Here is a 13809-nt window from a genome sequence, read left to right on the forward strand (position 1 = left end):
TTCCGCCAGGAGGGGCCGCGGGGCCCCGCCGCGCCGGGCAGCGCCCCCTGCAGGGGGGGAGGGAGTGCCGCCACCTGCGCCGGGCGTCGCGGGGTGCGGCCGAGCGCCGCCTGCCGGCCGGGAGGACCCGGCTGGGCGGAGCGCGGCGGTGGGACGCGGAACACTCCCCCAGCACGGAGGTCAGGTCATGCAAACCCCTACGCCTCCTTCAAAAATCGGCTTTTTTTCCCCAAAAAAACCCCTAGCACTTCCTCACCGACACTCTTCCCACAGGAAAAATAAAAAAAACCCTTCCGAGCTGCTAATAACGCGTGTTCAGCCCAGCGCACCCGGAGGCTCCAGTGCAGTGAGCCCCCAGACAAATGTTTCTATACATTTGAATTTCCCTTTGCAAAGCAAAGGCGCTTTTTGGAGAGCAAAGCCTTTTTAATCTCCTATAAACCTCAAAAAATAATGTTGCAGCAGGTGCCCCCTCCTAAATACATATGCAAGAGAAGCCCCAGGTCACACACAGATCTGGTGGCTCTTTTTCCCTCTCCCACGCACTGGCCCAGGGCTTTTGTTGGCCCCTAAAGGGTATATGGGGTTTTCTTTCCAAAATAAAGCACCCCAGCAACTATTGCTACAGCTCACACATTTCTGCAGCAGCTTTGCAGCCCCAGGGGCTAGCAGAGGTTGGAAATCCCTCCCCTCAGAAGCAGGCTGAGACATGGAGCTGGTGACTCTTACCTACACGGAGATTTGCCCAGAAAATGCACTGTGGGAGCACAAGAAAGCGCCCTGAAGCTGGGAGAGGTCGCCCCAAGCTGGGATGGAAGGATGAATTTGCCAGTGCAACATGGAAGGCCATGGGCGAGGTGTCCTTATGTGAGCTGCTGAGGGAGCGAGGGGTAGTTTTTTAAAAAGCAACACCAAAATCAACACTGCCCTTTTTTAGCTTTATTAGCAGCAAGGTCTTGGGTTACATAATAATGACAATGTAAGACTTTGAAAAGGTTGGGGCGTGTGGTCATGGGGCAGGCCACAGAAGGCACAGCATTTTCTACATTTTTATCAGCCTCCCTTGGTTATGGTTGAAGTGGCTTGAGAAGCTCCCTGTGCTCTTGCAGGAGCCCACCCCTCCGTGAAGGCCTATGGCACGGTGGGAGGAGAATGGGGGTCAGCACCAAGGCAAACTCTAGAATCACAGAATCATCTCAGTTGGAAAAGACCTTGAAGATCATCCAGTCCAACCATGAACCTTACACTGACCGTTCTCAGCTACACCAGATCCCTCAGCACTGGGTCAACCCGACTCTTCAACCCTTCCAGGGATGGGGACTCCCCCTCCGCCCTGGGCAGCCCATTCCAACACCCAACAGCCCCTTCTGCAAAGAAATCCTTCCTCAGAGCCAGCCTGACCCTGCCCTGGCGTAGCTTGAGGCCATTCCCTCTTGTCTTATGGCTTGTTACTCTGTTAAAGAGACTAATCCCCCCCTCTCTGCACCCTCCTTTCAGGCAGTTGTAGAGGGTGACGAGGTCTCCCCTCAGCCTCCTCTTCTCCAGACTAAACCCCCCCAGTTCCCTCAGCCGCTCCCCGTACGACCTGTGCTCCAGACCCTGCCCCAGCTCCGTTGCCCTTCTCTGGACACGCTCGAGTCATTCAATGGCCTTTTTGTAGTGAGGGGCCCAAAACTGAACACAGGAATCGAGGTGCGGCCTCATCAGTGCCGAGTGCAGGGGTCAGATCCCTTCCCTGTCCCTGCTGGCCACACTAGTGCTGACACAAGCCAGGATGCCATTGGCCTTCTTGGCCCCACGGGCACACTCCCTCTGGGTTCGAGCGATGGTGGGACTCACTTGATTTGACATCCCACATGGTATAAAGCTGCCGAAGAGGGCACAGTGCCCGAAAGGCGTCACAGTTCTGTTAAAATACCTGACGCGGCCCCTCACCCAGGTCACTGCCATCACGGCCAACACCTTTAGACCTGGCACCGTGCGGTGAGGGCGCGGGGGAGGCCGCACACGGACCGGCGGGGACACACAGAGCCCCGGCGGACCGAAGTGGACGGGGGGGATGCGCCGGCCGCCGCCGCAAGAGCAGCTCCGGGAGGCAGCGGAGCGCGCCGCCCCCCGGGGGGCGCTGGGCCCCCGGCCCTGCCGGCGGCCGCCCCGCCCCTCCGCGCCGCGCGCAGGCGGAACGGCCCGCCCCGCCCCCGCGGGGCCGCTGTGCGCAGGCGCGCGGGAACGCCCCCCCACCCCCCCACCCCCCCTCCGGTGCCGCCTGGCGGGGAGCGCGGCGGCGCGCGCCATGGCGGGCCCCAGCCTGCGGCCGCACGTGCACTGGGCGCAGCGGCACCGGGAGCTCTACCTGCGCGTGGAGCTGAGCGACGTGCAGGTACCGGGGGGCGGGACACGGGTGGGGGCACGTAGCGACACCCCGCGCGTCCCGGGTGCGCGACCTGCCGCCTAACGCTGCTTCTCCCCCCGCTGCAGAGCCCGGACATCGCCATCACCGACAACGTGCTGCACTTCAAAGGTGGGGGCTCCGGCCTTCGCGGGGGGGCTCCTCCAAGGCCACGGCTGCTCGCTGAGCCTGGCGGGAGAGACAGGGGTGTCCCCCAGCCGTGGGGTGCCGGGAGGGGCAGAGACCGGGATGTCCCCCGCCGCGGGGTGCCAGGTCCCCGTCGCTGCCCTTGGTGGAAGCGGCCGAGCTCCGTGCTGGGCGCCGGGCGTGTCTGGATACGCCATGACACGCACCCACCTACAAACCCTCGTATTTCAGCCCTGGTAACGATAGCAGGTCGTATCTTATCTAATAATAATAATTAAAAAACCCCTTTGCCCATATTTAAATATCAGTGACATTTCCATATCTCTCTGCTGCCCTGTCTCAACTGAACCCCTGAGATAACTCACGGCAATTTTTCCTTTCACAAAGACCTTGTTTGCAACTGTTATCAAACCTCTGCATCGGGAACTAGCGCTCGATTTGAAAGGTAAAGCAGATCTCTTCCTAAAAGATGGTTTTGTTTCAGCTGGACAGCTGCACGTTGGCAACACCGTGGAGCTTATGCTGGTTGGCTTCTCCAGGTAGTGCTCAGGATATGCTGTAGCTGGTTTTATTTGGGTTTTCTCATTTATTTGGTGGTTTTCTTTAAGATGCGTTGTCTAGGAAATGCCGCCTCCCCAGTGAGCCACAGCCAGGGCCATTCGATAGGGTGTTGTCGCACATCGTGTTCACTTCAGGATCAGTTTACGGTGTGGAAGGGTGGAAATGAAACTTGGCGTGCAGGTCTTTGGAGCCCTTCCGGAGCCAAGACCCTCGTATGCAGGATCTGAGAGACCAACGCACCCTCCTGCCGCTGGAAGGAGACTCCCCACATCACACTCCAGCGGACCCACCAGAGACGTGTCTCCCTGGGCACATGCTTGTCGGTGCAGAGCCTGGATTCCCCAAAGGGGATTTTCAGTTGGATTCCAGTTAGGCATGAGCAGCCTTTTGAGCCCTCCTTTTGGGAATCTCACACGCTGCCTTCCTGTGAGCGAGGACCCTTTTCCAGCCCTGTACAGAGTTGCAGCAGCTTTAGCTGCTGACTCCAGCAGCTGCACCTCTGAGCAACGTTTGGGTTCTTCCCTGTTACTGTGTGGTTTCCTCTTGCTTCCCAGCAAGGCAGGGGGAAGCACTGTAAATAACCACTGAAGAGTTCTATGTATAAAGCGTCCTTTGCAAGTGGGGTGTGCGAAAATGGCTAGGACCTTCACACTGACTATTAACTCTTGTCTTTTAGCTCAGGGTCATGGTGCCAAAGGGGACAACATCTACGAATTTCAGATTGAGTTCCTAGAACCGGTTGAGCCTAAAGTAGGTATTTTTACTTTTCTAACTCTTGAAAAAAAAAAAAGTAATTTTTGAAAAACTTGAAGGGAAAATGGCTGCATGTAAAGTCCATAATATGCTGTTTAGATTTTCCTGATGACTTTGCAACTGCTACAAACCAAAAGCCATCTGTGGTAGTCTTCTGTCCTGGTGCTCAGCCCTCATCCTGCCTTAATGCAAATCACCTCATTGCATGGGTCAGCTTGATACCTCACATGTATCCGTTGATAAACAGTAGCTGTAAATTTTTTTAAGGATTTAAAGCAGCAAAATAATGGGAGAATCTGGCAACGTGTTGTCTGATGCAGCCTTGACTGGAGAGCAAGGCAACACTGTGCTGCAAAATGTCAGCGTGATGTTTCATGGCTTCTTTTTCAGCCCGACAAAAGTGTCATGAGAATTCCAGCTTCTGGTTTGTACAGATTTCTTAGGTTGCCAGTATAGATACGTTGTGGCTCCTGTTGCAAAAAGCTTTTCTTAATTCCTGTTGTAGTCTGATAGGCGAGAGCTCCTCTGGAAGAGCAGCCCCTCCATGTTACTCACCAGTGGCCGTAAAGTCTGTCTTTACCTCCCGAAGCTGTTAGAGGCACAGGAAAACCTGGGTTCTGCTCCCAGGGCAGGATTTGTGCTGCTTATTCCTGACTGCCTGTTGGGATAGCTGCAGTCAGACTGGGAGCCCCCATTCACCTCTGCTGCTTCCACAGGGAGGAGACTGCCAGAGGGTGAATTTCTTGGGTCTGTCAGCAGGCAAGTTTCTTGTGTGGCAGGAATTGCGTGGCAGACAATGAATATCTCTTGGTTCCAGGATCTGGTCACCAGTTTGTTGTCCAGCTTGTAAAGCAGCAGCTGCCTGGTCCACAGTGTGGGGAGAGGTGCCCACCACCAACCGTGCTTGTCTTCTGAGCTGGCAGACATGGGCTGTGCTGGGTGCCAGGCCTGGAAGGCAAGCCCTTGCCTCTGCAGAGCAGCCTCCTTCCAAAAGTCTAGTCACTCTGAGTCACTCTGGAGGGACTGGAGGAGACTGAACTCTGAAATGTGTGTAACCACAGATGGTCGGGACCAAGAAGCGTTGCAGTCCAGGGATTTCTCCTTTAGCTTTGATGTGCACCATGAGTACCTCTTGCTGGTGCCAAGTTGGCCACCGGCGAGAGACGGAGCCTCTGACAGTCAAGAACCAGGCGTGAGTAGCTGTAACTTACAGCTGCAGTCTTCAGATGTCCTACCAGCATCCAGGCAGCTGTGATGGAGCAGTGCTGCTGTGATGTGCTCAGTTAAGAATGCAGCTCATGGCTCTTCTGCATTGGTTTCAGCTGGTTTGAGAGGCAGTCCCACACAGAGCACCCTGGCGTGGTCGTGATGGTGGCAGTAAGGGTGAGCCCCCAAGGTGACAGTGCTTTGGGCTGTAAGGATGGAGGGGTTGTGGGCTGCCATTACGCAGAGGGTGCCTGTGGTGGAGAGGCCTCATGGGGTTGCAATGACCAGGTCCATCAGCTCACCGTTGTCTCCAGGTGTTTCCTAAGGCTTTTAGCTCTTCCTCACTGTAGCAGAAGTCCCCTGTTCTGGGCAGGGACTTGATGGCAGTGTTATTTTTACCACTGGCTAGAGGAAGTGGGTGGCTCACGGTACTAAACGCAAGCCAGGATCATGGGTTCTGCCTAGGAGGGCTTGGTACCAGGGTCTGTGCTGGCTCTTTGTGGTGGGATGCAGTGTTCCTGTGCGGTACGGGCAGGCTTTCAAGCTGCTTGTCAAGTCCTACAGCCACCACAGTTGCCATCTTCAACTGGGCTGCCCTTAGCTTCCATGACTTGGGTGTCAGAGAGATGGTTGTGTGGCAGCAGCAGTCCATGTCATCTCTGCCTCCTTGACAGTGAGAGCCTGGGTCTCAACTCAGGCTTAGAGCTTGTTTCTTAGGACTTTTGCTGATGTATGCTCCTGTGCCTGCCCTCAGCCTATATGCAGGGTGACTCAAAGGCAGCTGAACATCACTGTGCAGAAAAAAGAGAGTAACTGGTGGGAGAGACTCACCAAGCAAGAGAAGCGCCCGCTCTTCCTAGCTCCTGACTTCGACCGCTGGTTAGATGAATCGGATGCTGAAATGGAACTGAAGGAGAAGGTCAGTCCTGTGGACACATGTGGTTTGTGCTGCCAGCTCTACAGCAAGGGTGGCTGTTTCCTTGCACATGAACTTGTGTTCTTCATTTACCTGGAGTTGTTTGGCATGCTGATTGTTACTGCTGTTTCATGCAGATCCCACGCAGAATTGGTTAAACTGTTCAAATTGTAAACAGGAGTTCAGAAACAGGCACATTTATGGCTTGAAAGAGCAGCAGTTAGCTCAGCCCTGGCCAGGGTCTGCAGCCAAAGGCCTGCACCCTTTGCCCTGTGCCTCCACAGCCCTGTGTCCCAATCCATGTGAAGATCATGCTGATGTGCCATATGGAGTCCAGAGACACCAGTCCCAGACATTACTTCTCTGGAAAGCGGGGATTTCTGAGGCTTTCCTGAGCCACTGGGCTGGCCCTGATGGCATGTTCCCACCATCTGCGAAGCTCAAGCAGCTTTCTGCAGCAGGGAAGCACAAGGCTGTCTTGGAAAAGACTTGAACAGACCACATTTCTGCAAATCTGTTTTACAACAAATGCTGCCCTGTTCCCCTCCACAGCCACTGAGCTTAGTGCAGAGGAGAAAGGGCCACTGCAATGCCAGGAGCCAGAAAGCAATGGTGAAGGACAGGCAGAGAGCCTGGGCTGGATGTTCTCAGCTCCCTTCATGTCACTGGTGGGTCATGAAATGTTTTAAGGAACAGCTCTAAGAAACAGTAATAACTGAGAATTAACACAGAAAACAGCAGGCTTTTTTGTCAAGAGCATCTAATTACTAAAAATACATAGTGAAGGCAGGATAACTAGTTAACACCCTCTGGCTTTTACTGCACCATAATTTCTGGATGATGAATGTGGTGGTTTAAGCAGGTGAAAATTTAAACCCTCTAGCAGCTGCCTGCTCAGCTGAGTTTTAAACCCGCTAGCTTTGCAGTAGTATAGTTAACAAGTCACTTGCTAATTACAGTAACAGTCTTTAAAACCTTATCCTTCATCCTAAGGAAGAAGAAAAGATTAACAAAGTGAAAATAGAATCCAGAGTCCCAAAAGACCGTAAGTAACCTTACCTTTTTAGTGTGTAAGATGGGGTTTAGAAAGCTTCTGTCACTCCTCTATGCAAAACCTCAACTCTTACGGACCAATTTTGACTGGCTTGGTGCATCTTGGAGGGGATCTTTGTATCGCGAGCCATTCAGACTTTTACTAAAAATGGACTGCAGTTTCCAAGGAATTTTAAAAATCTGACTAGGGAGAATTGAGTTCTAGCAGATGATGGTAAAAGCAGACAGAACCCACAGTGCATGCAGCAACCCTTTTATCACAATCAATAGCTTCCCTTGTAAGCTTTATTCTCATAGAAAGCCTGATTTGCAGCTGTAGTCTTTGCAGAGGTGTTACCATTGTACTCTGCTCACCTGATGTGTTTATTATTGATTTTAGCTTTCAAACACCTGAAGAAGGGATACTTAATCATGTATAATCTTGTACAGTTTTTGGGATTCTCTTGGATTTTTGTGAACATGACAGTACGACTGTTCATCCTGGGAAAAGGCAAGTAACAAGCACTATTTTATTTACACTGGGGGTTTGGGTTTGCTTTTTTAGGGTTGTTTTTAGTACTTTCTAAATAGTGAAATCTAAAGAAAGACCTATTTAGGAAACAAAACCGTAAACGCATTACTGAAGCGCACAACAAAAGCCTGTCAAAAGCCATCACAGCGTCAAGGATAGGAAAACATTGTCCTCTTGTAAATCACAACTGCATATTCGGATTAAATGATACTTGTATTCTGACAAGATCACTTCTAATGCAGTCAGTTGGAGCAAAATGTCTCACTCACTGTAATGTTAGTATTTTTGAAAATGAGCTGGGCAGAATATTTTGTTTTTGAAGCAAGAACAATTCATTCTACTGAGGTACAGCGCTATTGCTTTTTTTGTAAAGTAATTACTGAAATAGCTCTTGATCCTTCTGTTTATGAAAAGAGCACTTGAGCAGTGTTTCTGGCCTAACTGCTGTGACTTCAAGATAAGGCCTAGAAAGAAGTTACATAATTATGCATAATGTTTTTTTCAAATAGAACTAGAATCCTGTTACCAAAAGCTATGCTGCTGCACCAGCTTCCTGAACAAGGAAATTCATTTGTTCTCTAAAATGGTTTCCTGTCTTACAGATTCCTTCTATGATACATTTCACAGTATTGCTGACATGATGTATTTCTGTCAGACCCTGGCATTAATGGAGATCATGAATTCACTAATAGGATTAGTCAGATCACCGCTGATACCTGCTGTAGTGCAGGTAATATTTTAAGATTCTTCTTGCTTCTCCCATGCTTAAAGTAAACCTCTGTTTTACACAAGTATTGAGACTCTCCTAAACTAAGTGGTACAACCTCACTGGTATGTTATGCAAGAGGCAGGAATCTCTGCTTCCCAGTCTTAGCTGTGGCAGGCTGTCTTCACCCATCACCTAGGTAAGATACTTCAGGACACCAAAGCAAGAAGTGGCTGATGAAAAGTATATGATTTTGATTTGGTGCCAGTGCCCTTTTTATTCTTCTTGTGGTGGTTATGCATAAAAATGAGGATCTATGATTTAAGACTAGGTCCCTTGGGTTGCACCTAAATACAGAGCAAAATGCATGCTCATATGCAGCAGGTCACAGCTCAGCTGCTGAGTTAGTTATGTGCTCAGCGGGCGTTTTAGGCATGAAGAGTAGATATCCTGCATGTTTTCGGCAGCAAGGACTTGCTCTTTCTTTTGGTGAAACATGTGACTGTTCCTTAATTTGTTTTTCCTTAAACAGATATTTGGAAGAAACTTTATTTTGTTTGTTGTCATCGGAAGCTTAGAGGAAATGCAGAGCAAACCTGTGGTGTTCTTCATATTTTATTTCTGGAGTATCGCTGAGCTGTTCAGGTTTGTGGGATTTTTCTTCTGCAGCTGTGTACATAACAATGTGGTGTTTCTCAAGAACTTTTTAAAGAAGATTTTGATCTTTGTACCTTTCGGAAAAGTGGCACTAGTGCATTGGCCCCAGATGGTAAAATCTCCTTTAGACATGGACTATCACAGCCTTCCTAGGTGGCTCCATCTGCCAAAAGCTGGGACAAGGCAAGTCTGAAAATAGTACTGCCCTGAACCTAGGGAAACCTGTTGCTTTTCTCCTGGAGTGTTCTGTTGCTTTGAATTTCCCTTGTAAAGTGAGCTGCACTATGCTCTGTTTCTCTCAAGAAAAGTATTTTGAAAGGTTTATTAGGCAAGCCAGGCAGTTACATTCATCTATATGGTCAGAATAATAGCATTAGTTCTGTAAACTGTCAAACAAGGGTGCATTCATCATGATCCATAGGAACAATTTTTTGAATATTCTTGTGTCATTTGGGAATTATGTTGACTATACAATATATATATATATGCAAGACTAATTCTAGTAGCAGCTGCCATTTTAAACAGTGTCTGTTTCTTCGCACACTGAATTGGCTTTAGGTATCCATATTACATGCTTTCATGCATCGGCATTGAATGGAAACCACTAACCTGGCTCCGATACACTACCTGGATCCCTCTCTATCCCTTAGGAGGCTTGGCAGAAGGTATGTCCAAAAAAGACAGTTTAATAAATAATGAATTCAAGGCCGGGCAAATAATTTTTTTGGCTGCTGGACTTAAGAATGATAGAACAACAGATAAATGGACATTTGCTTTGAGCTGAACCAAATGTAAGCATTTTTGTCTTTCTTACTGAATCTTTTTTTAAAATTTGCTGTGAAAGGAAGTCTCCCTTTTAGGCACTGGGGAGAAAAGTAAAGGCAACAAAAGGTTACCCAAACAAAGTGACAAAGTGTTTGCTGCAGTTCACAGTAACGCTTACTACCCTCTGATGACCCGAAGCAGAGTATTTACTTTTGTCTGCTGGGCTCGACTTGGGCAGCCTAGCCTGGGTTCACACCAGCTCACAGATCTTGATGTTATCTTGTAAATCACTGCACAGGACAGTCAGGGGCTGATTCTTCCTCTGAAAGCAGCATAGCATGTTCTGAGATAGGCACGGCGCTTGCCAGACAGGGCTCTGCTCCCTTTCTGCTTGGAGAGTGATTGCTCTGTGGAAGAAGCAGGCAGCTAGTCTTCTTGCTGTACCCCTCTAGAGTGGGGGGCTTTGTGGTGTACTCTTCTGTCTTAACATGTCTAGATTATTTATTATTTATTTAAGAAGCTTATCCCCACTCAGCTTCTAGCTGTAAGAAATGTGTTGTAATTGTACCTGCCAGAACCTGTTTCTGTGAGCCAGGAGTAGGCTTGGGCATTGCCCACCTCCAAGCACAGGAAAGACTATGCCTGTTGCATTGCCGTGGGTATTTCTGCATGGTAAATACTGCTGGCACAGGCCCTGCAGGCTACAGCTGTGTCTGAGAACAGTGTCTCACCAGGCAAGTTCATAGACTTGCGTAGCTGACCTGCTCTACTGCCTCTGCTAGCTGCTTTCTGTCATGCCACATGTTTAAAAAAAACCCAGCTTTAAAATCCAGAGCTAGCAAATAAGAAGGGAATATCCTGAAAAAGTTGGTGTGGGCTGGGCAACTAGATATTTTATCTGTGTTTGATAATGATGGTGGCCTTCTGCTTTCAGCCGTCTGTGTCGTTCAATCCATTCCAATCTTCAGTGAAACAGGGAAATTTAGTCTGGGATTGCCAAATCCACTGAACGTCACAATCCAGTTTTCATTTTTGCTTCAAATATACCTTATAGCCTTGTTTTTAGGTAAGATACTTAATTATGTTTCTCACTATTGATATAAAAAGGCCGGTTTCCTCTGAATAAGTATGTTTTTTGAAGAAAATTAAATTCCTGCATCTTGGGAATAGTGGCAACGAAAAATTGCTTGAGGTTAAGCATTATCCTTGTTGCTTGTTTATGTTAACTTTGTCAGTGATGGAGGGGAACACACCTACACGAAGCACTGGTTGGCCCCCCAAGAGGGAGATCTTGGTAACAAGTTAGCAGCATTATCTACTGATCACTTATCTTAAAAGAATAATTTTTACATGTATTTAACCTCAGTATACTTAGTTTCACCTTTTACATGGTTTTTGAGCTTTGCAATATTTAGTGGAAATCTGAACACAATTTCAAATTAAGGCAATGTTTAAACAGCATTATAGTCACTAATGCAACATGAAGTCATGTTTTTCCAGGAACCAATATAGAAGGCTCTTTAAATAGCAGCATATTTAAAGGAGAATGGTGCTTGATACATATTTGGTTTCTGGTGTTACATTTTTAAACATAAGCTAACTTCATAGTATGCACAGCCAGTAATGTCTGGGTATCCACAACTCTGTAGAATCTAACCTGGAATTTTAAATTGAACTTTCATTAGACTTCTCCCGTTCACAGACATTGCTTAAAGAATACCTTTAGTGAAGTTTCACTCTGAAATACCTGTTTCATCCTTAAATGGTTCTGCACAGCCGGTGTTGCAGCCTTTTAAAAGTGACAAACCAACATTCTGAGCAGCCCGGTACCAAACAGCCTGTGCAGCAACTCCTGCCTCACCCAGCAAGAAAAAACTTGCATTAGTTTTCAGTGCTATACACTCTGTTAAACCATCACCTTTTCCTTTTCGTTGGTTTGTTTGTTGTTGTGTTTTTAAATTTGGTACAGCCATCTAGGGTTAAAAAGACACAGTGATGTCCTACCTAAACATTTCATTCTTTTTCAGGGGTATTTGTAAACTTCCGTCATCTGTACAAGCAAAGGAAACAGCACCTTGGACCAAAGAAGAGAAAGATGAAGTAAAGGAGGACTGCAGTGCTTTCTTATCTAACTTATCTCAATGTCAAGATAAGCCTCTAATTCTTACAGTTTTACCCACTGTAATGTAAAGAATTTTGTAAAATTAAATGATCACGCTAGATCTCATGATTTCATAGTGAATTCAGGTAACTTTCCCATATCCTGTATTTTGTTCCCTTTCAATCATGTATGCATGGCATTTACCACTGAACAGTAACATTTAAATGTGTATCCTGTCAACTACCATGTTAGAAAGAAATCCTATTATCTGCATATAATATGCTTATAAACAGTGGAGCAGCACTAAATAGAAATAGTGTTTATCTTTTAATTGGATATTTGCTCTTTCAATATTGCATGCAGATAGGGCTTCTGATGTGGGGATATATTATTAGCTGGCCCGTGCTGTTCCTAGGGTGCAGTCTGAGACCACTGAACAGTGGTTGGGTGTTTATTAACGGTTAGGGTCAACTTGCTCAGCACATACCCCCTTCTCTTCTGCAGCATACTGATGCTGCAGAATTCAAACTGGAAGTTGCTAGAGTTGACTTAAATGCTACCAACTTCAGTCTGTTTAGCCTTAACAGAATAGGAGCGCTATGTGGATCTTAGAATTAGAATTAGCAATACATCCGTATCCAGTCATTAGGGAAAGCAAGCTGCCACTCTGTGACACAGTCAGAAACACTTTCCTGATCGGTGATGCAAGCACTGAAACGGAACAGAACAAGGAAACATAGGTACCAGCTTTCTCCTAGCCTGTGAATAAACCCCAGCAGAACTCCATCCCACCCATGCAAAGCGAAAATGTGGAACTGTCATGGGACACTGGGGCTCCTCTGATCATTCCTGGCAGGGCTGTAGCTCCTGTATTTAGAGCCTTCAGAAAGGCAGTAAAGATTGCTTTTCTACTTAAACTTAGGGGTGCAGCTGAGAATTTGGTGTATATGCTTTGTTGGCTGGCCTCTGGTGGGATGGAGTAGTAAATCAAATAAACAGTGTATTATTTTGATAGCATGTATCTCAGTAAGGGAGATCCCACACAAGGTCTGAAGGGACCCTTTCCTCTGTGCTTGCTTTAAACAGCAGCAACAACAGAAAAAGAGAAGCTCCTCCCCACGTTCTAGGTCATCTACTCTCTCACCTGGAAACCTTTGCTTCAGTTGGCTTAAATTCAATGCAGCCTTCTTCACACCTAGCCTCCTGTAGTTAATTCCAGATCCTTCTGGCCTCCTTAATCCAGTATGGAAAATGTACAAAAAGTTTGCTCTAAACCATATTGTGATTACAAACAGGTTGCTTCACAACTGCCACGGGCCCCAGGGCAATGCAAAGCAATGCCAGCAATCCAGCACTGGCACTGAAGTGGAGATCAGCTTAGTGCCATGTTGTTATTATCATCTTTTTCTACTGTAAAACAATATGAATCCTCCAGAAATTTATTTTCTATATTAAAGATAACAAACAGCTTACTGCTTGTGATATAGACCCAGTGATTGTTACTTCAAAGAAAAGGAAATACGAGATTTTAACAAAGAAACACGCTGCATTTCACAAATTGTATTATCTCACCAAGAGGCATAATACAACTTTTCTTTAGGGATACTTGAGGCTCCCGCTCAGAGGAGGGTGCAGCTTCACTCAGAGAGCGTTACTTACACAATATTTCACTTAGCCCACACTGTATCTATGTTTGAAGTATGTCAAAGGACTGAATTAGCTGAGTAATGGAACAGCAAGGATCACTTTCATACTTTGATTTCTCCACTGGGCATTTAAACTTCTGTTTTGAAATCTGTATGTATTCATACATTGTATTTCTTGGTGAAACTGGTACCTAGTGCAAGCTGTCAAGGATCTTACACTACTGAATTTTAGTCCTTCAGAAAGAATATGTTTATATTAATAAAGATTTACAACCAAATTTTGCTTTAGTTCGGTTGTTTGTTCTTTCCCTGAATGTCAGGAGTTATATAATTTATTATTTAACTCTTGTGATAAACAGCTGGGAGCCGAGCCTTGGCCAGGTCAATGTTTTAGGCCG

The 13809-nt window shown here is 47.2% G+C and overlaps 1 protein-coding gene across 2 annotated transcripts; it reads left to right on the forward strand.

The window, feature by feature from the left end:
• Positions 1-2249: 2249 nt before the first annotated feature.
• On the forward strand, positions 2250-13693 carry HACD3 (3-hydroxyacyl-CoA dehydratase 3). Of its 2 annotated transcripts, XM_074917280.1 has the most exons (11): positions 2250-2380; positions 2479-2521; positions 3774-3847; positions 5811-5975; positions 6966-7017; positions 7405-7515; positions 8139-8266; positions 8775-8887; positions 9458-9564; positions 10599-10730; positions 11692-13693. In XM_074917280.1, exons 1-11 carry the CDS (start codon positions 2294-2296, stop codon positions 11766-11768), a joined length of 1089 nt encoding a protein of 362 aa, XP_074773381.1. In that variant the 5' UTR covers positions 2250-2293; the 3' UTR covers positions 11769-13693. The 2 variants fall into 2 exon arrangements, with proteins under 2 accessions (XP_074773381.1, XP_074773382.1); XM_074917281.1 differs by lacking the exons at positions 2250-2380; positions 2479-2521 and adding an exon at positions 2565-3075.
• The last annotated feature ends 116 nt before the right edge of the window (positions 13694-13809 follow it).

This window comes from Athene noctua, chromosome 13, assembly GCF_965140245.1.
Source record: "Athene noctua chromosome 13, bAthNoc1.hap1.1, whole genome shotgun sequence".
NCBI lineage: Eukaryota > Metazoa > Chordata > Aves > Strigiformes > Strigidae > Athene > Athene noctua.